The 23,857-nt window shown below is 38.5% G+C and overlaps 1 protein-coding gene across 2 annotated transcripts in view; it reads left to right on the top strand.

The window, feature by feature from the left end:
• The window catches only part of ptpro (protein tyrosine phosphatase receptor type O), a 106,886-nt gene extending 83,029 nt beyond the window's left edge, over window positions 1-23,857 (top strand). The window contains exons 17-27 of one of the 2 annotated variants that reach the window (XM_007256013.4): window positions 1,007-1,090; window positions 2,647-2,682; window positions 3,107-3,188; window positions 10,094-10,184; window positions 10,350-10,426; window positions 10,917-11,051; window positions 12,309-12,431; window positions 13,897-14,051; window positions 18,974-19,109; window positions 19,260-19,379; window positions 20,083-23,857. In XM_007256013.4, coding sequence (XP_007256075.3) covers window positions 1,007-1,090; window positions 2,647-2,682; window positions 3,107-3,188; window positions 10,094-10,184; window positions 10,350-10,426; window positions 10,917-11,051; window positions 12,309-12,431; window positions 13,897-14,051; window positions 18,974-19,109; window positions 19,260-19,364 — 1,024 coding nt within the window. In that variant the 3' untranslated portion in view covers window positions 19,365-19,379; window positions 20,083-23,857. The remainder of the gene's footprint in view (window positions 1-1,006; window positions 1,091-2,646; window positions 2,683-3,106; window positions 3,189-10,093; window positions 10,185-10,349; window positions 10,427-10,916; window positions 11,052-12,308; window positions 12,432-13,896; window positions 14,052-18,973; window positions 19,110-19,259; window positions 19,380-20,082) is intronic. The other variant, XM_007256014.4, reaches the window with a different exon arrangement.

Raw genomic sequence — 23,857 nt, 5'->3', positions numbered from 1 at the left:
GCTTTGTTCGCATCTTCGCACGAGGCGGCACGTTTGTAGAATATCCACAGCGTCCCGGAACGCCCAGCCTAATAACCCTTACAGATTAAGGGAATTAGGATATGACAGATCAGGGGTTTACTAGAATAACTCCCCACACAGAAGAGAAAATGAGGAATCTCCCCAAGTGGTGTGGCTTTTTGAACAGAGCTGTTGGAATTAGAGTGTGAATAAAGTCTTTTCTTAGTCACAGTTCAATGTATCTCTTTTTTTAGGAGGTTTCCAGAACTTTGCTGACTTTTTGTTACAACACACACACTCACACAGCGCACACACACACTGATCCTGTAAGGACACTGTGGGCGATTCCATACATGTGTGATTAATATAACAGCTTAAAGACAGTCAGTTAAGGCAGATTTTGGCTTTCACCAAAGTCAAATTGAGCTGTTGTTTCCATCGGGAAAGTTAAAGACCTCCTTCTGTTTGGAGACTGTTCGTCCAAAAAAGCTTTTTTCCCATTCCCATTATCAGAAAATGCATTCTGTACAGTGTTTATGTAAATGTCTTATATCTGTCTGCTGCTACAGTGATCGTTAATGTTGTTGTGTTTAAGCTTTATATCAGGGTAGAACAGAGTGGCCCAGAGTAGCACTGAATATGAAGTGCACTTCATAATAAAACATTTAATCATTTGATAGAAGTGAATTGTCCTCTCTGCAGCTGAGTAGAATAAATGTCGTATTTTTTGTTGAGGGTTAAATTCCGCGTCTGCTGTCCATGCGCCATTGACCACACGCGCCCATAAGTGCAGTTGATAAGCTAATGACACTGGACTGCATGAGGCATTAATTAACCCTGTATGAAGCACTAATTAAGTACGTCTCAGTCATCACTGTCTGTCACTATTACTAATGGAGCACCATGTTTTGTCCCCAACTTTTCGCCCTTGGTGTTTTTCTTTTCTTTTTTTTTTCTTTTTTGTTGTTGTTTTTGTTTTTGTTTTCCTTTATTTGAACCCCTTCAGGCGAAGGAGCCTCTTTGCCTTCCTTACTCTTCTGCCATCCTGCCTTTGGACTGACTATCTTTTGGCTTTTTATATTAATCCGTGGTAAGTAAAAGCGCTGACAGACAGAAAGACGCTGCATCATGGAGGCATGTTTAAGAGGCCCACAGCCTGTGCCGGCGGCGACCATAGACACAGCAGCAGCAGCAGCAGCACATTCTTACATATTTACTTTTCTCACTAAAAAGCACAGAATACACTCCTAAAAGTAAAGGTCCTGGCATTTACAGGGGCAGTTTCCCAAATATTGATTAAACCTAGTCTTGGACTACACAATATTGTGAATGGAGATTTTCCACTCAAGAAAGTAGTTAATGACTAGTAGAATAGGTTTAATCTCTGTCTGGGATGCTGCCTCTCAGTTATACAAGCTATGCCCACAACCCACTTCTCTCTTGAGTTGGTAAAGAATCTTTAAATTATGTAGAATAACTTAAAACTAAAAAAGCTTGAATTGAATATCATTTTTATGATAAATCTCCATCTTTAGCTTTTAAGAGTGTAGTACTGTCCCAGTGAGAAGCATTCCCTAAATAATGATGCTTAATGTTCGGAGATCTATTTTTCATGTTGAATAGTGAAAAAACATGAGCTTTCACGCTCTGCTCACGACAAGGATTCAAATCTGTATTGGATCCTTGTTGGTACTTTTCAATGGAACGCTCTGTCTATGGTTGTGCCTAAACACTGAAAGTAATCTAGAATATTCACTAATAGCATGCAAACAAAATAACACAAAAAGCATGAGAAGGTCATATTAGAGCTAACACAAGCTGCATGCTCACTAAACACCAGATCACTAACCCTTCATAGCAACACTAGCAGTGTGCACTGATAGAGAGTAGATGTAGGAGTCCTAGGTTTAGGTCCTCTGTTTTGCATGCATTGTTTACTGAATGTAGTGGCTCTTTACAACCGATACTGTGAATGTGAATCTGGGTATGAGATAAGTGTGAAAATGTGTGAACTGTAGACTGATGATTGATTGCTCAGCCTGAGGAAGAAATGCATGCTTTCAGGAATATACCGTTTTACTACTAAGTCTGTATGCTGAACAAATGCCTTCTCATGTCTGATGAACATCATGAGGCTTGTAGTTTATAGATTTTACATGTGATCCTCTCTTTGGTTCTACTGGACGAGCGTATAGAATGCAGTAATAAAAGTGAGAGGCCATGTAATACAGTGAGGTGCAAAAGTCTGAGACACTTTGAAATGAGCTGATTCATTCAGTTTGTAATTTGTAAAATAAGAAGTGCTGTTGTGAAAAAATTAAGGATAAATATTAGGAACTAAATCTGTTACTATTCTGCATTATTTTTGGGAAAATATTAGATGTTAACTCCTTTGGATCAAAAGATCAAACCATTTTTTATCTCTTCCACTGAAGCTCGTGTTTAGATGAGTACAATACAGACGAGTGTGTTTGATCTACTCATCAGAGGCTTTTTCACAAATAAAAGTCATTCTGTTGTTCACTCACATTGCTAAGCTGTTATATTACAAAATAATACAAACCTCAGACTTTTGGACCCTGATTATAAATAAAATAAAAACGCTTTATATATTTAAGTGTGTACCACTCATTTCTCTGCCTGTAGGAGCAAGACTGCTCTAAAGAAAAGGAAGCTAACAAGGTAATACTAACTAACAGACTCTCTCTGTGTGTGTATTTTTGCATCTACATGTGTGTGTGTGTGTGTGTCTCGCTTGTTGTCCTGTGTGTACAAGTTTTTTTTAAGCTTTTTTAGGTTTTTGACTAAAAGCTTTACTAAAACTAAAGTCACCTAACACTCCATTCAGAGGGGATTAGTTCTGAGGATTGATTTTAGTGCAAACTCTTGGTGTGAAGCGCTGCATGATGTAGTGAAGGAGGCTGTTATTAATTATGAATCAGAAGTGAAAGTACAGTTAAGATTTTGTAGCAGTGATAGACCGTAGACTGTAGTGTGCTCTTCGCTGTTCTGTTTGTGAAGTAGAATAAATAATTACATATATACATTAATAAATAAATAAATGAAATATCAGTGCCTGTTGTGGACGCTTCTCTTCTGTGTGCAGCCCGGTGCAGTTAGATGACTTTGAAGCCTACATCAAAGACATGAGCAAAGACTCTGCCTACAAGTTCTCCCTGCAGTTTGAGGTGAGGAAACACATTCTGTCAAAGCTTACAAATACTTTACCTGAAATCATAACCTTGTGATCAGAAATCATGCTGTGATGAAACTCCAGAGGAGAGAAAAAAATCCCATAGGCAAGGTCAGCTGCTTGAAGAGATGTGGAAATGCTTCAGGTTTATTGGAGGAAGCATTTCTTAGACCTCCTTGCAGCACAGGTGGTTTTGAATAGATAGGAGAGTCCTAGCTAGTGGGTGGGAATTGACGATTCAAAAATTGCTCTTTATATTGTGTGCTCATTAAATGAACCAAAATAAATAGTCCAAAATCTTATTTTTTTTAAGTGCTGCCCAAACTTGGCCTTTTCAGCCACCTCACCCAAAAGGTTTCATTCAGCACATGTAGCATACAACCCCAAATACCTCAATGAAGTTGGTTTGTTATGTAAAACATAAATAAAAACAGAATACAATGATTTGCAAATCCTTTTCAACCTATATTCAATTGAATAAACTACAAAGAGGAGATATTTAATGTATAAATGGATCAAATTTATTGGTTTTAGCAAATATTCACTCATTTTGAATTTGATGCTGCAACACATTTCAAAGAAGTTGGGACAGTGTCATATTTACCACTGTGTTACATCACCTTTCCTATTGACACTCAGGTTTGTTGAAGTTTTGTAGGTGGAATTCTTCCCATTTTCTTTCTTGATGTAAAACTTCAGTTGCTCAGCAGTCCGGGGTCTCTGTTGTCATATTTGTCTCCTCATAATGCTCCACACATTTTCAAAGGGAGACAGGTCTGGACTTTAGGCAGGTCATTGTAGTACCTGCATTTTTTTACTATGAAGCCACACTGTTGTAACATGCAGAATGTGGTTTGGCCTTGTCTTACTTAAAGATGTTGTTTGGATAGCTGCACATGTTGCTTCAAAACCTGTACGTATCTTTCAGCAATATTGATGCTTCACAGATGTGCAAGTTAACCATTCCATAGGCTCCACCACACCCCCATACCATCAGAGATGCTGATAACAATCCGGATGGCCCTTTTCCTCTTTTTTCCTCCTGCTTCTGTGCCGTTCAGACGCTTCTCTGCTTAGCTCTGCTATCTTTCATACTTTTCTTTATTTTTAGACATTTTAGAGCTACAGTGTCTAGATTAGCACTAGCACTACCATATTTTGTTTCTTATTTTATGTTTTCTAGTTTCTTTTGGACATTTTATAGTAGAGCCATAGGCACAGGAATCAGACAAGTTTCTGTAGAGTACTAAAGAAGAAATCTACAAGATGCCTCCTTGTGTGGGTTCAGAGCACCTGTGCTGCCAGAACTGCTACAATCTTCTACAAAGAATGACTGTTTTGGAAACAAATTTTCGGTCCTTGTTATCGGAGTTTAAGGACTGGCATTTCTGCGCTGTTCGAGGACCATCGGAGTGTGGGAGTGCTGCCAGCGGACAACGGGCAGGGATTTTAACGGAGCAGCGAGCAGTGGAGACGAACAGAACTGGACCAGCAGATCATGTGGACATCCCTAATGTGAGTACAGCTGAAAGATATGGGCAAAACCAGCAATGGGTTCGCATTGGAGCTAAACCCAAACAGCATGCCACATACAGCTCTGTAGTATCCTCCACTCCTGCTAACATAGCACATCTGGCTAATGCTAATGCTAAAGCTATTGCTCGGAGATCAGAGCACAGAGCCAGAGGAAATCAGTTCCAGTCACTTAGTTTGCAAAACAGATTTGAGCCACTGCAAGACCTCAATGACTTTCCTAATACCAGCCAGTATGATACAGAAAGAACCAGAAGATTCAGCCATTCAAAACACCCCAGGAGAGCCACAGGGCTCCAGGCTGTGGCCACAGCAGACACCCTTGTTTTGGGGGATGACTCTGTTCATGGCATGAAAAATAATCACAAACTCATCGTTCGATGTGAGCCAAACATCACAGTTTCTGAACTGAATGAGAAGCTTCCAACACTACTGGCTGAATACAGAACAGTGAAACGGATTATTGTTCATGTTGGAAAGAACGATACAAGGAAAGAGGAGTCTGAGGTGTTAAAAAGGGACTTTAATGATCTTTTTACCACACTGCACAAATTCAACATTCAGACATTCATCAGTGGTCCTCTGCCTGCAAGAGGCTGCAATATGTTCTCTAGGCTGTTGGCTTTAAACATTTGGCTTCAGAAAACCTGCAGGTCAAACGGACTGAACTTCATTGACAATTTCAATCTGTTTTTTGGAAAGAGAGAGTTTTTCAGGCGAGATGGACTGCACACCAACAAGAGAGGAGTCAAATTCCTGTCAGAGAACTTCATTTTTTCTCTGTGCAACTTCTCTGTTCCCACTGGTGAAGACACGTCAGCTTTAGCACCCAAGGACACTGTCTGCAGTACAGAGACACAACATCCTCCCCCCACAGAGACTGCGGAGTTATCGGACGGGAGCCATGTTCTGCTGTATCAGCTGCCGGAAACACCGCAACTGCATGAACACTCCACACCATCCTCCATCTCTACCTCATCATCATCATCCTCCATCTCCACCCCATCATCACCCCACCTGAACTTCCCAGCAACCATGGAGAAGCTGGTATCTGCAGGGACAAGACTGACGCTTTCTCTGTCAGCGAGTCCTCAGGTACAGCGGAAAATCAGCACAACTTCTCCTCCACAGTCACCTACTGCCTCACGGACACAGCAACCCCCATCCTCACCACCACTACACTCCCCAATTAAGGAGTTAGAAAAGGGGACCAAAATGAAGCCCAGTGAACATGAACATGAGGAAGTATTAAACAAACTCCCCCCACAACCCAAAAAGAAGAGACAAGCTCCTAAACCACCGGACAGACTGCTCCGCTCTCGACTTCTTCACCAGCAGGAGCCCCTCCCACCTCCCTCCACCATAAGGGAAGAGGCCGCCACAAGTAATCCAGCAAACTGATATCTTTTGGGTCCGTGCTGCTACAGTGGTGAAGTCAGCAGTACATGTTTTCAAAACAAGTACGGACCCTGTGTGCCAATTATCTCCCCCATTCCAGTTCTTATCAGAAGCAGAAAGAACAGAGAGTATAGGTCAGATAATGTGAATATATCCAACTTGCAGTATATAAATTGTAACCCACAGTCTTTGGAACAAAACACACAGGTTATTAAGTTAGCTCTGCTAAATATCAGATCTCTTACAAACAAGTCCTATCTAATTAATGATTTTATTACAAATTATGGGCTTGATTTTCTGTTTTTAACAGAGACATGGTTAAATTCATGTAGTGCTGAAAGTGTATTAATTGAGTCGGCTCCACCAAACTTTAACTTTTTAAATGTCTCACGTACCGGCAAGAAAGGTGGAGGTGTAGCTATGCTGTTTGATGATACTTTCCAATGCAAGCAGTTATCACTTGGTGACTTCACATCTTTTGAATATTTAGGTGCAGTTTTAAAAGGGACACCAAGAATATTACTAGTAATTGTCTACAGGCCTCCAAGGTACAATGCTGATTTTATTGATGATTTTACAGATATGCTGTCTTTTATTTCTACTGAATTTGATCATTTTATTATTGCTGGTGATTTTAACATTCATATTGATAATTCCAAGGATAATTATGCCAGAGAACTCTATGATGTATTTGACTCTTTTGAACTCTCTCAGCATGTGACTGGAAGCACACACTGTCATGGTCACACCCTGGATTTGGTTATTTCAAAGGGTCTCAACATATCAGCCTCTATTAAGGATGTTGCACTATCAGATCACTACTGTGTATTCTTTGAAATGTGGACTTCAATACACAGTGAAACCAGACAGATTAGGTACAAGAAAAGGCAGATAAATGACATGACAGCTGAACTTTTTGTGAGCAAAGTGTTCTCTGCACCATGCAAACCATCAGACTCTGTAGATACTCTGCTGGATAGTTTTAACTCAAAAACAGCTAGAGTTTTAGATGAGATTGCACCAGTTAGAGTTAAAACCATGCCATGCAAGCAGAAAGCTCCATGGAGAAATGATGCTGCAGTTCAGCTCCAAAAGAGAGAATGCAGAAAGGCTGAGCGCAGATGGCGTAAAACCAAGCTTCACATTCACAAAGAAATTTTTAAAGATAGATTGCGTGATTACAATAAAATAATGTGCACATGTAGACAAACCTACTTCTCCAGCATTATTAACAATAATATTAACAATAGCAAAATTCTTTTCACTGTGGTTGACAGACTAACTAACTCACCTACATATATGACCTCTGAGCTAGTTTCAACTGAGAGATGTAATGAGTTTGCTAAATTTTTTAATACTAAAATCCACAATATCAGGCAAGACATCAGTACATCTCTATCCACCAAGGAGCCCATGTGCTCTCCAAAACCATGCATCATAGTCAACATGTCCCAGTTTAATACTATTAATGAAGAAGTTTTAATTGATACAGTGAGACATCTCAAATCATCCACTTGCAGTCTTGATACATTACCAACCAAGTTTTTAAAGAATGTGTTTTACTCAATATCAGCAGACATTCTTCAAATAGTAAATACCTCACTCATGTCGGGTGATTTTCCAAATTCATTAAAAACAGCCGTTGTGAAGCCTCTCTTAAAAAAGAAAAATTTAGATACAAACTTATTAAACAATTACAGACCAATTTCTAATCTACCATTCATTGGAAAAATAATTGAAAAAATTGTCTTCAAGCAAGTTATGCACTTCCTGTCCATAAATAACTGTCTAGACCAATTTCAGTCAGGTTTCCGGCCCAATCATAGTACTGAGACTGCGCTTATTAAGGTTATCAATGACATTCGCTTAAACACAGACTCAGGAAAAATGTCTATTCTACTACTGCTGGATCTCAGTGCTGCTTTTGACACCATTGACCACAACATTCTCATAGATAGACTTGAGAACCGGGTTGGACTTTCTGGAACTGTCCTAAAATGGTTTAGTTCATACCTTCAAGGAAGGAAATACTTTGTGGAAATGGAAAATAATGTGTCTGAGACTGTGCCAGTGACCTGTGGTGTACCCCAGGGTTCAATTCTTGGGCCACTCTTATTTAATTTATATATGATTCCTCTGGGTGAAATCATGCGTGACTATGGGATATCTTACCACAGCTATGCAGATGACACTCAGATCTACATGGCCCTCTGCCCAAACAACTATGGTCCCATTGACTCACTGTGTAAATGCCTTGAGCAGATAAATAAATGGATGGGACAGAACTTTCTGCAGTTAAATAAAGATAAAACAGAGATTATTTTATTTGGGAATAGTAATGAGAGGCACAGACTAGCTACCTATCTGGATTCAAAAAGTCTAAAATCTAAAGAACTAGTGCGTAATCTTGGTGTACAAATCTCTTCTCACTTTTAACAGTCACGTCAAAGCCGTCACCAAATCAGCATTTTATCACCTCAAGAACATAAATAAGATCAGAGATTTTCTGTCTAAAGCAGATCTGGAGAAACTCATCCACGCCTTTATTTCTAGTAGGATTGATTACTGTAATGGACTCCTAACTGGACTCCCAAAAAAGACCATCAAACAGCTTCAGCTGATTCAGAATTCAGCAGCCAGAGTTCTGACTAGGAGTAAAATAAGGGAGCACATCACCCCCATCCTTAAATCCCTACACTGGATACCAGTATGTTACAGAATAGACTTTAAGGTACTGTTACTGGTCTATAAATGTGTTAATGGTGCAGGACCAGCATATTTATCTAATGAGCTCCAGCAGTATGAGCCGAGCAGAACTCTCAGATCATCAGGAACTGCTCAGTTAGAGCTGCCTAAAGTAAAAACTAAACACGGAGAGGCAGCGTTTAGTTACTACGCTGCTCTTAAATGGAACCAGTTAACAGAGAGCATTAGAAGAGCTCCAACACTAAACATGTTTAAATCCAGACTGAAAACCTACATGTTTGATCAGGCTTTCAGCTCAGTTTAAAACACTGCAGCTCCGCCCACTTTTACTTTGTAACGGCACTTTTATATTATGTTTTTTCTTATTTTAATTTTATTTCCAATTCCTTGTTGTTCTTTTACATGTTTTTAATTTTACTTCTCTTTGTTTTAATCATGTATGTTTTATTCATGCTTTATTCTTATTTTATTTTTATTTCAAATTCTTTTTGTTCTTTTACATATTTTTAATTTGACTTATCTTTATTTTTATTTTTTTATTTGATTTCTCTGTGTATTTTCTAATTTGTAAAGCACTTTGAATGACCGTTGTGTATGAAAGGTGCTATATAAATAAACTTGCCTTGCCTTGCCTTGCCTTTGGCCCGGAGAACACAATGTTCATGATTTCTCAAAACAATTTAAAATGTGGACTCTTCAGAATACAGGACACTTTTTCACTTTGTTTCAGATCAAATGATGAGCTCCGGTCCAGAGAAGCCGGCTGCGTTTCTGGGTGTTGTTGATATTTGGTATTGAATGATACCTGCTCGTTTGTGGTTTCTTCTCAACAATTATAAAATGATCACCATGAGCACCATCATTCCAGAGAAACACAGTTCCACTGCTCCACCGCTCACTACTGGAGGCTTTTTATTCCTCTAGCCCATGTCTGGCATTGGGCATGGTGCCAATAGGTTCATGTAGATCTGCACTATAGGGACCTGTTGTACTGACAGTACTTCTTTACAGAGACATACACATCTATATCAGAAAAAGTACCTAAAGTATCTAAACACAAACAATGCAATGGGTGTCCATAAACATTTGCTGTGCTTATTAAAGTTAAAGTAACCTAATGGGCAGTAATGATCCACTCTGATACTTATTTTATTATATACACACTGCTGCTTCCCTTAATAATATAGTTTTTGAACTCTTAAAGGCATGAACTCTAAGTGCACGATCCCGCACGATCATCTTGTGTGTGTGTGTATTCAACAGGAGTTGAAGAGTGTGGGGCTGGACCTTTCCCATGATGCAGCTGATCTGCCAGTAAACAGACCCAAAAACCGCTATACCAACATTTTGCCATGTGAGTGAACTTGCACACCCAGTCATCACTAAGAGTGCACACACACATACAGAGTGATAAGAATAAGTTGTGTGTAATATGCTTTGTTATGTCTCTTGTGTTTATAAAGACATTATGTCACTGTCTGCTATCACTGGCGCTGATGAGGTGCATGTTTTCACACAGATGACTTCAGTCGAGTTAAGCTTATCTCTATGCACAATGACGAAGGTTCAGACTACATCAACGCCAACTATATCCCAGTGAGTACTGCCATGACGTTTCACCTGTGAGCACATAAACACTACAGTATTCTGTAAGAAGGATTATTTTATTTTTTTATTTAAATGCTACATAATTGAAAAAGAAATTTGTAAAAAGGTCCTAACAACAACAAATAAACATTTATTGAGCATTTCTTTCTTATAGGAGAGATCAAGTGTTCTTATGTTTTACATAATGTGGACAAAAACTACAATGTTCTTTATATAGACTTTATTTAGATTTTATGAATTTATTCATTCATAAAACAACTGACAATATAATTTATTTCTCCCAAAAGGGCCTAATTGTTTATTCATAGTTATTTATTAGGAAGACCTCAGTTATCTTAAGGACATTTGCATTAAAATTACTTCTGAATCAACAGGTGCTAGTCTGCACTTTCAGCTGTTTTCAGTCGTTATAACAGACTGAAGTTAGTCAGTGTTACTAAACAGAGTAATGTTCACCTCTTCACTGTGTTCTCAACAGGGCTATAAGTCTCCTCGTGAGTACATCGCCACGCAGGGGCCGCTCCCAGAGACACGCAACGATTTCTGGAAGATGGTGCTGCAGCAGAACTCACACGTCATCGTCATGTTGACTCAGTGCAACGAGCGCAGGAGGGTCAGTTCCCATGGCAACTTGGTTGAGTCTGTCCTTTATTCTTCTGGACCCCATGGCACCGTAATTAATGAGCGCAGAAAGTGACAGCTTCGCTTAACTCAAGCCCACAATCATTACAGAGGAAAAAGAGGATGATCTGAACTGGATTTCTGTGTAGGATCTGACTGAGTGTTAGAAAAGTGTTTTACACATTTTTTAACACTGTTTAAACACTGACAGCTCTTTAGCAAATAGATTTTTGTAAAAGTACAAAACTCAAATGAATGGGCTTTTTCACCTTAAAGAGCCACTAAACCCTGAAAACTATTTTTTTTTCATTAATAGCTGAAACATGTTCCTTTGAAGTGCTGCTTAAAACATTAAGAAACATTTTCTAACCCTTTAAAAAGGCTTTTTATTATGGTAATTTCCACCTCTGCAGCGCCCTCTCAGGTTCAACTGTGCTATAGGCGTGGATGATGTGTTTGTGTACTTTGGTACGCAGACACATCATAATATTGCAGATCAGTCAATCAATAATACAACCCCCCTGCTGACGTCCCACCATCTGCATCTCACCGCTATCAGAGGCACACTGATGCTGCTCAGCCAATCAGCACTCCCTCCTGCCCTGCCTTTAAACCCATACATCAACCAGTTACCTGTCCAAACTACCCCTCACATTTTTTAGCCTTTTTCAAATTTGTGCAAACTATATTTGTTTATTGCCTCTTAAAATGGGTTTTATCAAAAAATAAACATACATATAAATACATTTACAAAACTACAGTTTATGTAGAATTTTTGAGGTTTATGTATTTTTTATTAAAGTTTCACAATGTGGTATCAACACCCCAGACAATACTGTGTAACTGTGTAATCAAAGATGCAAAAGCATGTTTTTTTTTCTAAATAAGCATATCAGCACTGTTACACAAACACTGTTTCTCTCAAATTACAGCTTTACATGAAACCAAATGTTTGTTTGTTTTTCTCAATAGAAGTCAATGTAAAGGTGTTTTATTGAAAGTAATACTGGATCATTTCTATTAGCACATTTATCCTGAAATTTTTAACAATAAATGAAAATGCAAGGACAACATCTTTGTATGGCTTGAATTCTTTTATTAGAAGGGTGTCCACAAGTATTTGGACATATAGTGTTTGAATAATGCTGATTAATAAAGACAAATCCAAGCATCCACATGTTATTGGGAATGGTGTACTATAAATTATGCCTGTTATTTTTGTTAATATGTTCTGTGGTTTCTCCCGCAGGTGAAGTGTGATCACTACTGGCCGTTTACAGATGAGCCCGTGTCATATGGGGAGATCACAGTGGAGATGCTGTCGGAGAGCGAGTCTCCTGAGTGGACCATCAGGAACTTTCGGCTGGGATATGTGAGTATATGAGAGACAGGAGATGCTAGAAAGCATCTGTATCAAAATTAGCGCTGCAATGATTAGTTGACTTAAAACATATGTCAACATCGTTACAACCCTAATCACAGTGCAGAAGTTACTGCTTTACCAGCACTCAGAAGCACCAAAACCACAAACTAAAAAGTGTTTTATAAAAGAAACTATAAATGTAACTTGGAACAACTGTTCACAATTTTTAAACTAATGAGTGAAACAGAGGTTTTAAGCTAAAAACCGTCTACCTTTCAGAAACATGTTGATAGAAGAATGCTGTGGTCATAGATTAATTATGAGGTTGCACTGTAGAACTGAGTAAATAACATGCTACATTGGCCACGCCCCTTAGCCTAGCTCTTTTACTAATCTGCCCATTAGTGTCCAGTGCTTGGGGCAGAGGTGTATATATTGTGTTCTGTCTGAGTGAGGGACTAGTGACTACACAAGCAGAAGTGCTTTTGCAAACTAAAAATACAGCCTGAAAATCTGCTGTGGTCATTGTTTCCAACTGAAATTGGGATCATTATTTACTGCTGTAAGGAGCAGTAAAGCCACTCTGCTGTGGAGTGGGGTTCTCCAGTACTGAGACTCGGGACTGGAGTAGCATTAGCCGAAAACCGCGCTTAGCGCTAGCTCTTTAGCCATTCAAAGGTGAGTATTTTTGGCCTGTAGCCTGCTGCTAACTCTGGCTAGCTCAACTGGAGCAGCATTAGTATTACCGGTTAACCGCACTAAGCGTTCTTTCTTTTTTGCCATCCAGAGGCAAGTATATCAGACTGTAGCCTGTGTGTTTACCATGTTTAAACATGCAACGTGGGGCAAACTATGTGCTATATAATATTGCCCTGGCTTACCGGAAGACTCAGGGTATCTCAGTGTAGCGCTGTTGGGCGGCATTAGCCTAGCACTAGCGGTTGGCTGCTAATGCTAATGGTGCCGCACCCAGGAAATTTGCAAATCTAAGTCTACTGTAAATAAAAGGAAGTGCTTTACTCACCAAAATAAACAGTTTTCGTTAGAGAAATATGTGTAGATTTACATCCAGCATTCGTTTTTTTTAGCTTAGCTTAGCTTAGCCAAGCCACCACCCAGCAGTGAGACCAACTGAATTAGAAGGAAAACATGGAACACCCCTATTCCTTACTATTGTTGCATAATGCGCCTTATAATCCAGTGTGCCTTATGTGTACTGGTGTGTATGAGTTATTTTCAGTGCAGCTGCTTCTTTCTTCTTTTCTTTTTCTAAGAAAGAAAGACCAACACTGCATAAATAGTATGTGACGGAACTAGATGTGGTGGGTTTTTAAATAGCTCATGCTAGCAGCTAGTACTGCGTGTTGTGAGTCACAGCTCTTGAGAGCTGTTGTGTGTGGAGTCAGGTTTGTGTCTTGTGCTCCTCTGTCTCATGACTTGCTCTCAGTGTAGCTGTTGCTGTTGCCCCCTACAGGCAGATGAGACGCAGGACGTTCTGCATTTTAACTACACGTCTTGGCCTGACCACGGGGTCCCCACGGTGAACGCCATTGAGAGCATCCTGCAGTTTGTGCAGCTTGTCCGTCAGCAGGTCAACAGGACTAAAGGGCCAGTTATAGTCCACTGCAGGTGAGCACTGCTCTGCTTCAGAAGAAGCTCTCTGGATATCTTTATATATCAGGTTTTGATAGGCTGAAAAGAAAGAAAACTGAGGAAATATGTTTGCTGTGTTGAAAACATCTAAACAATGACCGTACTAACCCAGAGGTGTGTAGAGCAGCTTAATCACATGTAGGAGTAAAAATATTCTTACATCAGTGAAATATTTATCTCCCAACAGCTTCAGGCTGTGACTACCACAGTGCTCTTTCTGAAAGACTTCATTGTTTTTATTTTTTATCTTTATTTTTTTTTTTACACATTTTTAAGGAGAATGAAGACATTTAGAAATACTACTGAATTAATGAAAACACTAATTTATCCTATATTAGCTATATTAGTTACTGTTACAATAACTATATTTGTTTGGACAATATATTTTCCCAAACATAAGCGCAATAAACAATATTAGTGTTATATTAAGACAATTTATAACAATGAACAATGGACTGTAAAGAAAATTAGACAAAAAAAATTAGGAGACAACTTCAGTTTCTAAACCAGTTTCTCTGATTTTGCTATTTATATATATATATATATATATATATATATATATATATATATATATATATATATATATATATATATATGTTTGTGTAAAATGAACATTTAAACATTGAGCTTTCAGACCTTGAAAAATCAAAGACAGTTTCAATAGTTCAGAATTCAGTATTTGGTGGGATAACCCTGGTTTTTAATTACAGTTTTCATGCGTCTTGGCACGTTCTCCTACACCAATATTACATACTGCTTTTGGATAACTTTATGCCACTCCTGGTGCAGTTCAGCTTGATGGTTTAATGGTTTGTGATCATCCATCTTACTCTTGATTATATTCCAGAGGATTTCAATTTGGTAAAATCAAAGAAACTCATAATTTTTAAGTGCTCTCTTATTTTTTCCCAGGGCTGTATATCGACAAGCATAAGAACTACACCTACACATATGAACAGAAAGATCTATGTATACTTTAGCTTGTCTGGTTACAACCACAACCTGGACACCCTAGTCTTCCCCAAATACTGTACCTCACTTTCACTTATATGCACGTTAGCTCCAATATTATATCATTGTACTCTTCTACCCTGCATCAGCATGCAGACAGATTTAAATTGAATTAATTTAAAGGATAGATTACTTTTTATTAACAAATGTACTCAATAAACATATTATCATTAGAAAAAAAACGTTTTGAGATACATGTTACCGAGCAAATGTAACTAATAAATTCCATCCACTGTCTGTGAGAGAAAAAAACACATAGAAGTTCCTCTACAGCTCAGTGGAGAGTTCTACACTCGCTCTTTATTCCAGTGGTATTCTTCAGTTCTTTTTTATAAGGGTTTGCATTATTTCAGGAGAAAAGAATGAGAACAATGGATTCATTCACAGAACGCCAGTGTGATAGTTAAAGCATCAAGCAGCTGAGAGGGTAATGTGATTCACACTGGATACTTGTAACAGCCCCATTCAGTCATTCAGTCATCCGACTGCAGTTTGAGCTCAGCTAGCAAGAGGCAGAAACTCTAGCAGATAATATTAAAAATTCTGAACCACAAAAAAAAAACCCGCAGTCCTTGGCAATGTTTAGTGGTCATTCAGAGAAAACCAGTCTGAAACAAGTGGAGTATGAGAGCTCTGTTAATGTTAGAGAGTCTCAGAAGCACATCAGTGAAGCATTTAGACTAATTTACACTACAGTGGACTACTGTTACAAAGTGGGCTGAGTAGACAGTTGCAATCGTTGTGGCTGGTTGCCAGTTATTGATTCAGTGTGAGGCAGAAGAGTCTGGTTAAGAGGACGTTACAGAGACTGTATCAAGACAAATCCTAATCTTCCACGAACCCGAAGGTGATGGCGTAGTGACTGCACACAGTTTTATTCAACATTGTTTGTCCCCACTTTTTCTATTGTTTGTGCATTTAGGGGGAAAAAGGTAAAGTATCAACTAAATAATACTGCATTACAGAAGGTATTTTTGTTACAATAACAGAACCCTCTATAATGCAAGCTTATAATGTCAACATTATAATGTCAGCTAATCAAAAATGTTATGACCCTTGGCTTTTGGGAGAAGGCAGGCCCTGCCCTGTTGAGAGAAAGGGCTGGGGTGGAGGCGGCATCGAGGGTCGAGTGGGATAGGTTATATATATGTGTATATATACATATATAGGACAGATGAGGTAGGTGTTCACTCCACTAGTGATTTTGGCAGTGAATACACACCAGTAGCAGTGGACAGCTAGTCAACACCTGCCTTGGTCACAGCAGCAGTGAATGTTGTGGGTGGAGAATCCATTGTTCCTTAAGTCCTCTTACTTACAATATCTGAATGTGAATCTGGCAGGTGATCTTTGTATGTTGTCATTTTCATGATGAATGGATCAAAATATATATATTTTTTTCATTTGATATTTTGGAGCTGTTTTTGCCTGACTGTGACATTATGCTCTATACCATTAAAGTATAATCCAGTTTAATCATTGAGAATCTACACTGTAGGACTTTTTTATTGCATACCTGAATACACAGACTGCATTTAGTGTACGTATATTATTAGTCCATGTTTCACAGTATCTGTGAGCTGCTTAAGATTGCTTCATGTAACCCAGCTTTACAGTTAACAGTGCCTCTAAGCCACATTCCCTGTTTTATTCTCAAACCACAGCAATGAACCTTAGACCCTGGGTTTAAGCCCCTCTGTTCTACAGAAAAAGAATGCTTCAGTTTTCTGCAAACTAAATGAAGCTTTTCTTCAACTGGGTTTCTCTTTCACTTTGAGGCATAAATAGATACATGTGCTGCCTTCAACAGTTGTTTAAATGTATTAAAAAAATTGTGTCTTTGCTTTAAAATAATACATCCTCTAATAAACTAAAATAGTTACAGTGTATGGATTTCAGTAGTATTCCTCCAAGAAGTGTAAAATCATGCTCTTTTTTTCATATGTTGAGGTCAAGCTGTACAATCTTTAGAGTTTATTTTTCTTCAGGGCTTCTTTTATTTGATAATCTTTTGTCTCGATCAAGTCAATCATGACTTGTGGCATGCCCCTGTCTAAGAAAGAGTATGATTATTTTTCACTTTTACGCCACACAGCACTATTGCAAATCATAGCTACTCTTAAACATGGGTTAGCCATTAGAGCAAACACATTCTGAAACATTGTATGTGAGCAGACAGGTTACTGGTTGAAATATGTATTGAATTTATTGTAACATTCAACATGGCATCAGTTTGTGGATGAAGTCCCGCCCGTCAATAGAGCAGCTAATCAGCTTGCTGGTTACACCGTGAGAGCGGTGACATGTGCTAGCACCAAATACAAGACAAGCCCAATAAATAACATTTTACATGCATTTTTGTACCAAACATTACAAACTATTTGATTTTATAAGTTTCTGAAATTCTACTGCTACGCAGAAAATGAGAAATGGCTGAAATAACAAAAAAGATGTAGAGCTTTCAGACCACAAATAATGCAAAGAAAACAAGTTCATATTTATAAAGTGGTTAAGTGTTAAAAAATCAATATTTGGTAGAATAACCCTGGTTTTAATCACAGTTTTCATGCATCAGTCTTACACACTGCTTTTTAATAACTTTATGCCACTCCTGGTGCAACAATTCAAGCAGTTCAGCTTGGTTTGATGGCTTGTGATCATTCATCTTACTCTTGATTATATTCCAGAGGTTTTTCAATTTGGTAAAATCAAAGAAACTTAACATTTTTAAGTGCTCTCTCTTATTTTTTTCAGAGCTGTATATTTCCTTCTTCGGTCTCTCCCTATTCATATTGAAGGCTAGTTTTGTGTGAATAGAAACTGCTGAACTGCATTGCAACAATGTCTGGCAAGTGAACAGACTTGTCTATAAGGACTTTGATACGTTGCTTTAGTAAAGCTTTAATTCTGTTGTGCCTCTGTTTAATCTTACTGCCTGTAGTTGAGTTTCTCACATAGCTGTCAGTGAGCTCTCAGCTCAGACAGGCTTGCTGTCACAGTCTCAGGCCTGAGGTTAAACGTAGCAGCTGGACACTGGCTTGATTTGGCTCATGCTGCTCCTGCTGTCGAGCACCTGCTGTTTGTAAGGACTGCTGGCCCTCTCTTTCTGTGACCTCCATCAGACACATTCAAGGTAGTTGGGTGCAGTTGTAACTGGATGATTTCATTTAAATTTTTATTTTTAGACTGCTCTAAATACACAGATTCACCATTTTTCTTTCTTGCCTGTTGTACAAATTCAGTTTGTCCTGTTTAGTGCCATGAAGCGCCCCCCTGAGGTAGTTAAGACAGTCTATAATGTGTTAATTAAGCACCAATTAAACTTGAGTTTCTTTGATTTTACCAAATTGAAGAACTCTGGAATATAATCAAGAGGAAGATTGGTGATCACAAGCCATCAAACCAAACTGAACTGCTTGCATTTTTGCACCAGTAGTGGCATAAAGTTATCCAAAAGCAGTGTGTAAGACTGGTGGAGGAGAACATGCCAAGATGCATAAAAACTGTGATTAAAAACCAGGGTTATTCCACCAAATATTGATTTCTAAACTCTTAAAACTTTATGAATATGGACTGGAAATAAATGCTCTAAATGACAATATTTTTATTTGGAATTTGAGAGAAATGTTGTCCATAGTTTATAGAATAAAACAACATCAGAGAAACTGATTCAGAAACTGAAGTGATCTCTTATTTTTGTACAGAGCTGTATAGTGTATTTATGTATACTGTTTTTATTGTAAGTGGGTTCTCTGTATTGTCTGTGTGACTGCTTGCTGTGACCGTGATTAATAAATGTATTAGTAAAAGCAGGAATTATTCAGATATAAATCATATGAAAGGAAGAAGGATCTGAACGCTTGTTTTTATGTGGTTTCTGTTTGCAGTGCTGGAGTGGGTCGGACGGGCACGTTCATTGCTCTGGACCGTCTGATGCAGCACATTCGGGAGCATGAGTACGCTGATATTTTGGGCATGGTATCAGAGATGCGCTCCCATCGACTCTCCATGGTTCAAACAGAGGTAATGAGGGGGATTTGATATCTGTCTTGTCTCTATGAGCATCTGTTATCAGTCATAGAATAAATAAATAATAAAAAAGAAATATTCTTTATAAGCTTGGAGCACATATAAAAATGCAAGTGCTGAACTGTTGTTGAACCTCCTGTGCAGGAGCAGTACGTCTTCATTCATCAGTGCGTCCTGCTTATGTGGAAAAAGAAGAAACAGCAGAGTCTCACAAGTGATGTGATCTATGAGAACGTCACCAAGTCCTAATGATGCCCACGACAAGTACGTATGCAAATAGAAAACTAAAACGTTTATTTCAATCATTCAAATTGTTTTGTTGTCTTACTCAAATAACAATGCTGTAGCTAAAATATAAAGTCGCAATTACTGTTATTGAGTTAAAGACTGGAGTTAATCAAGTTTTATTTAACACAACAAAAATGTGATATTTGCAGAGAGCAGACTAAAGGTAGAGAATTTTTTTTATAAAAAATGAATCATCATACCTACTAATAAGATTAACTATAATAAAATATTAATGAGGCTTATCTAAAAAAAAAACATTTTGTTTTCTCATGAGCTGTGTTTCCTTCAGGGAAAAGGATAAGAACCTTTGTACCTTTTCTGCTTATGGTTCTTTTAACTTACAAATGTTGAACTAAGCAACTACTGCTAATACTGCTGAAACTTCTGTATAACGCTGCACTTAAGCAGAGCAGCTTGACTGCTCCTTACAACCTGACTGGTAAAATTCTTACATAAGGCGCATTATAAGGATTATAAGGCACACTGATGATATTTGGAAAAAATTAAAGGATTTCAAGTATGCCTTAAAGTCCGAAAAATATGGTACATAGTATTTTGAATGGACATTTCGAAAGGAAAGTGTAGTCTTTGACCTGACTAAATCCCAGCCCAGAAAACTGACCCTAACTTTTGATGTTTTGCTAAATCTAATCCAGGCGTGGCTTTGTGTTTGTTGCAGGCTGTGGCAAAGCACTTCACTCTCCTTTGCTTCAGACATCTGTTCTCTGCTTAGAGGCCTACAACAACAACAAAAAAAACGAGAAGAAAACTGCAGCCAAGGAGAGAAAGACACCACCCAAGTTACCCCCATTCTGTTGTTCGAATTGGTAAAAGCATGACAGAAGAAAACATTTGCCTTAAGGAACCTACATCACCGTCCGTCCACAAGCCAGGATACTTTCTGCAACCCTGGTCGTGAAGAGAGAAAGTGACTGCAAAATGTTCTAGTGGGAGCCATGGAGGCGAGAGCATGTTGAAGCACTGGCGCCCTCTAGTGGAGGCAAGAAAAAGAAACTTGGATTAGTGTTAGAGTTTTTTGTTTGTTTTGTTATTTTGTTTTATTTTTATTATATATATTTTTTTTTATCTCAGGAGTTATCTGTATAACCCTGCCAGTGGACACGGCTGAGTGCGCAGCACAGTGAAGAGCAGGAGGACCAGGCGTTTGTCCAGGGGTTCAGTCTCCGAGTTTGTTCTAGGCTGTTGTAGAGTGTAATTTCGTGTGCTCGTTTCACACACATTGTAACCCGTACACATGGAATAGTGTTAGTATTCATTGCCTTGGTTTCTGCGGCTGCAGCATGCTAAAAAGCGCTAAAGCCAGCTGCGTCGGACTCTTAACTGTCACACTGCCACTCCCTGCAGGGGAACATTCCGTATAAGTGAAGTGTGTATGTGCATCTGCGTGTGCGTGCGTTATCTACTGCTGTAAAACTTTCTCCACACACACAAACTATTCTTTGGTACTAGGGCCCACTGGATATAGGATTTGTTGAGGTGACAAGGCACGGTTTAAACTGCCCACATTCGGTACTGTATGATTTGCACTGTATTCTCTGTACTGTACGCTATGCGCTGCTACGCTGATGCTCAGCTGTGTTACGCCACTGTGGAGAGTGAACTGAGCAGCAGCTTCTGTGCTCTTCGCAACAGCTCCTCCTACTGGCTGGACTGTTTCATTGCGGAACAAGTTCAAGAACAAAACCCACGCTTAGAGGACTTTACCGCATCAAAGCTGAGGGAACCCAAAGTGTCTGGAGTGTCCAGAACAGGAATGTGCATATCAGTATTCTCACACATAATCAACAGTAGCTGACTCGCAGACTGAATGATAAAACAACATCAGTTTAAAAGGGAACTCCAAGACCTGTTGAGTTTGACTGGCTTAACCAACTGATCAACTCGGACAAGAAACATATCTGTTCCAGGAGGGATGCATGAAGTGGGGTGTGTCCTTCATGTGCGGAGGCTTGAAGGTGGTGAAGCTGTTTGATATTCAACTGTTATCACCTGTATTTGTGCTTACAACGTATGAGGTGTGCAACAGCTGTATTCGCAACTGTATCAGCCAATGTGAAACTATCTGTAATGGTCACGCAAGTCCGGTATCCCGGTACATCGTATCTTCAAGCGTTTCTGTTTAAACTTGTGTCTGAGGTCTGAACAGCTGGACTTTGAGTGACTGGAAGTGTAAATTCTCTGTTGTTATAAACTGAAAATGAGTTTAGAGCCCCAGTATAGCACTACTGATACTACAGACAGTCCTTAGAGTTCTTCTTCAGCTCTTCTTCAGAGTCTCATGACTGTGAGCACACTCTATACCACGATACAGCACACTCTCTTAAAGGAAAATTATACCGTTTTTTCAAATTCTCTGCACAGCTCCGTCATCAAGATGTAGAAAAAAGTAGTTGAGAGTGGTTTAATAAACTCACCTTTATTTACAGTGGTGGTTATAGCAACCAAGAGCACAATGTCTTTAACCCAAAAATACATCTAAAAAACGAATGCATTAAGTGGTGTTCATTGATGACATTAAAGTCAATACTGCAATACTGTACAGCACAGTTACTCTCAGACCCACAGTGCAGCACTAAACATTCAGACATTTAACAATTCAATAATATGCACTAAAAAATGGGAAAAATAAAAAGGAAAAAGCACAAGATACAGTAAAGTGTTGTATCTTAAGATCCCTGTTAGACATATAAGACAAAAAGACACTGAAGACAAGAAGAACAATACAATTATTTGAAAGGTTAAATCCCCCCAGTATTGAGCTGTGCAGCAGTGGAACTGTGTTCTCTGGAATGGGAGTTCAGCAATCAGATCGTCACAGCAGTGCTCCAAAATCTAGTAGAAAAAGTTAGCAACAGCTCCTCCTACAGGATAATACATTTGAGTTCAGATTAAACCGAAACTACAGGCAAGGTATAGGCAATACTTCTGTCTATATAGTGTTGTCATTTAATTTACTATCCAAACCCACCTGCACATGTTTTTATTTTTATTTGTTTCGCTGACAGCTGTATTAAAAATGCATGTATTAGAGGTGAACGATTAATATATATGATAACATGATAAACTTGTATGATAAACAGTATTATTTGTGATATATTGACATGCAGACAAAATCCATCAATAGTGCCATATTCCTAAAAATATAACCCTAAACCCACATTATAATGTGCTGCACTTCACTTTAATAAACGTTACTTAATTATATTCTCAGTAATAAAACATACAGCTCATCTGTTTTCATTGGTCATTGTCCATGTATATAATATGCTCAGGAAAATTATATTATTATTATTATATTATTATATATATTATTCACCATGAAAACAACACAATAATATAAGATGTGGTCACACTGCCCTCCTCTACCATAAATGGTGCTTGGTCTCATTTGGAAACTTGGTCTCAGAACACGATCTCTTTCATTGAACTTTTTTACATCACAAAAACCTAAAATTATTTAAACTTCTATTTCTCCATTCAAGAAGGCACTTCTTGACATAATGTCAAAATAACTTATAATAGCAACAAAAAAAAAAAGTTAAATTCTTCCACCCTCTGGTTCCTGTGACGATCACTGTGAATTTATTACGACAAAGAAAACCACTCTTAATACATTTTCTTAAAGATGAACAATAGATTACTGCAGAGATTGTGAAAATCTGTGGAATTTCCCTTTAAAGACACAGTATAGATGTCTGCTGCAGTGTAAAAACTGAGGATTCTAATCACTGTAGGATATTAATTGACAATAACTTGATTTTCAAGAATCCCTTAGCTGTTTTCCAGTATGGGGTATAGAATAGGGAACAATGCATGCTATTGAACAAAATCTAAAATCTCACCCACACATTAGACATGCCTGTATAATCAGTTCATTCAGACAGTAGCAGCAGAGTTCATTTACAGAGCCTTTAAGATAACAGCATGTCCACCATGTAGAAAATAAGTGGATCAAATCCAGCTCTACAGTGTTAACAAATTCAGCGTTAAATACAGCAGCTTTTTCTAGGATGATCTGCCGAATAGTAAAGTTATTCACTGTAAAGATTTCTCTCAGCAGCAAATGACCGGATCAAATATCCACTACTTTAGGAAGCTGTGCAGATACTTGTGGAGAATTTCTGAATCGTCGTTTGAGAGTCACCTCACGTTTCCTGCTCGGAGAGCTGGCATGTAGTGGATCGGCCGAGACAGCTCTTCCCAGCACCAGCAGGCACATTATAGAAGAGAAGGAAAATGGGCTTTTCTGCTCTTTTTTTGTTCTTTTTTTCTTTATCGTAGTGTGCGTTGAGTTCAGACTTGCGTCCGGTTTGTCTTTGGTGCCATTTTTTTGTGCAATGTGTCACTTAAACTAGAGGGGCGATCACTGATCATCTTCACAGAAGTTTTATGTGTGATTACTGGAAATAAAACAAGAAATGCAAATGTTTAAA

Source organism: Astyanax mexicanus, chromosome 2, assembly GCF_023375975.1.
Source record: "Astyanax mexicanus isolate ESR-SI-001 chromosome 2, AstMex3_surface, whole genome shotgun sequence".
Classification (NCBI taxonomy): Eukaryota; Metazoa; Chordata; class Actinopteri; order Characiformes; family Acestrorhamphidae; genus Astyanax; species Astyanax mexicanus.
This window is presented reverse-complemented; position numbering and strand designations above follow the sequence as displayed.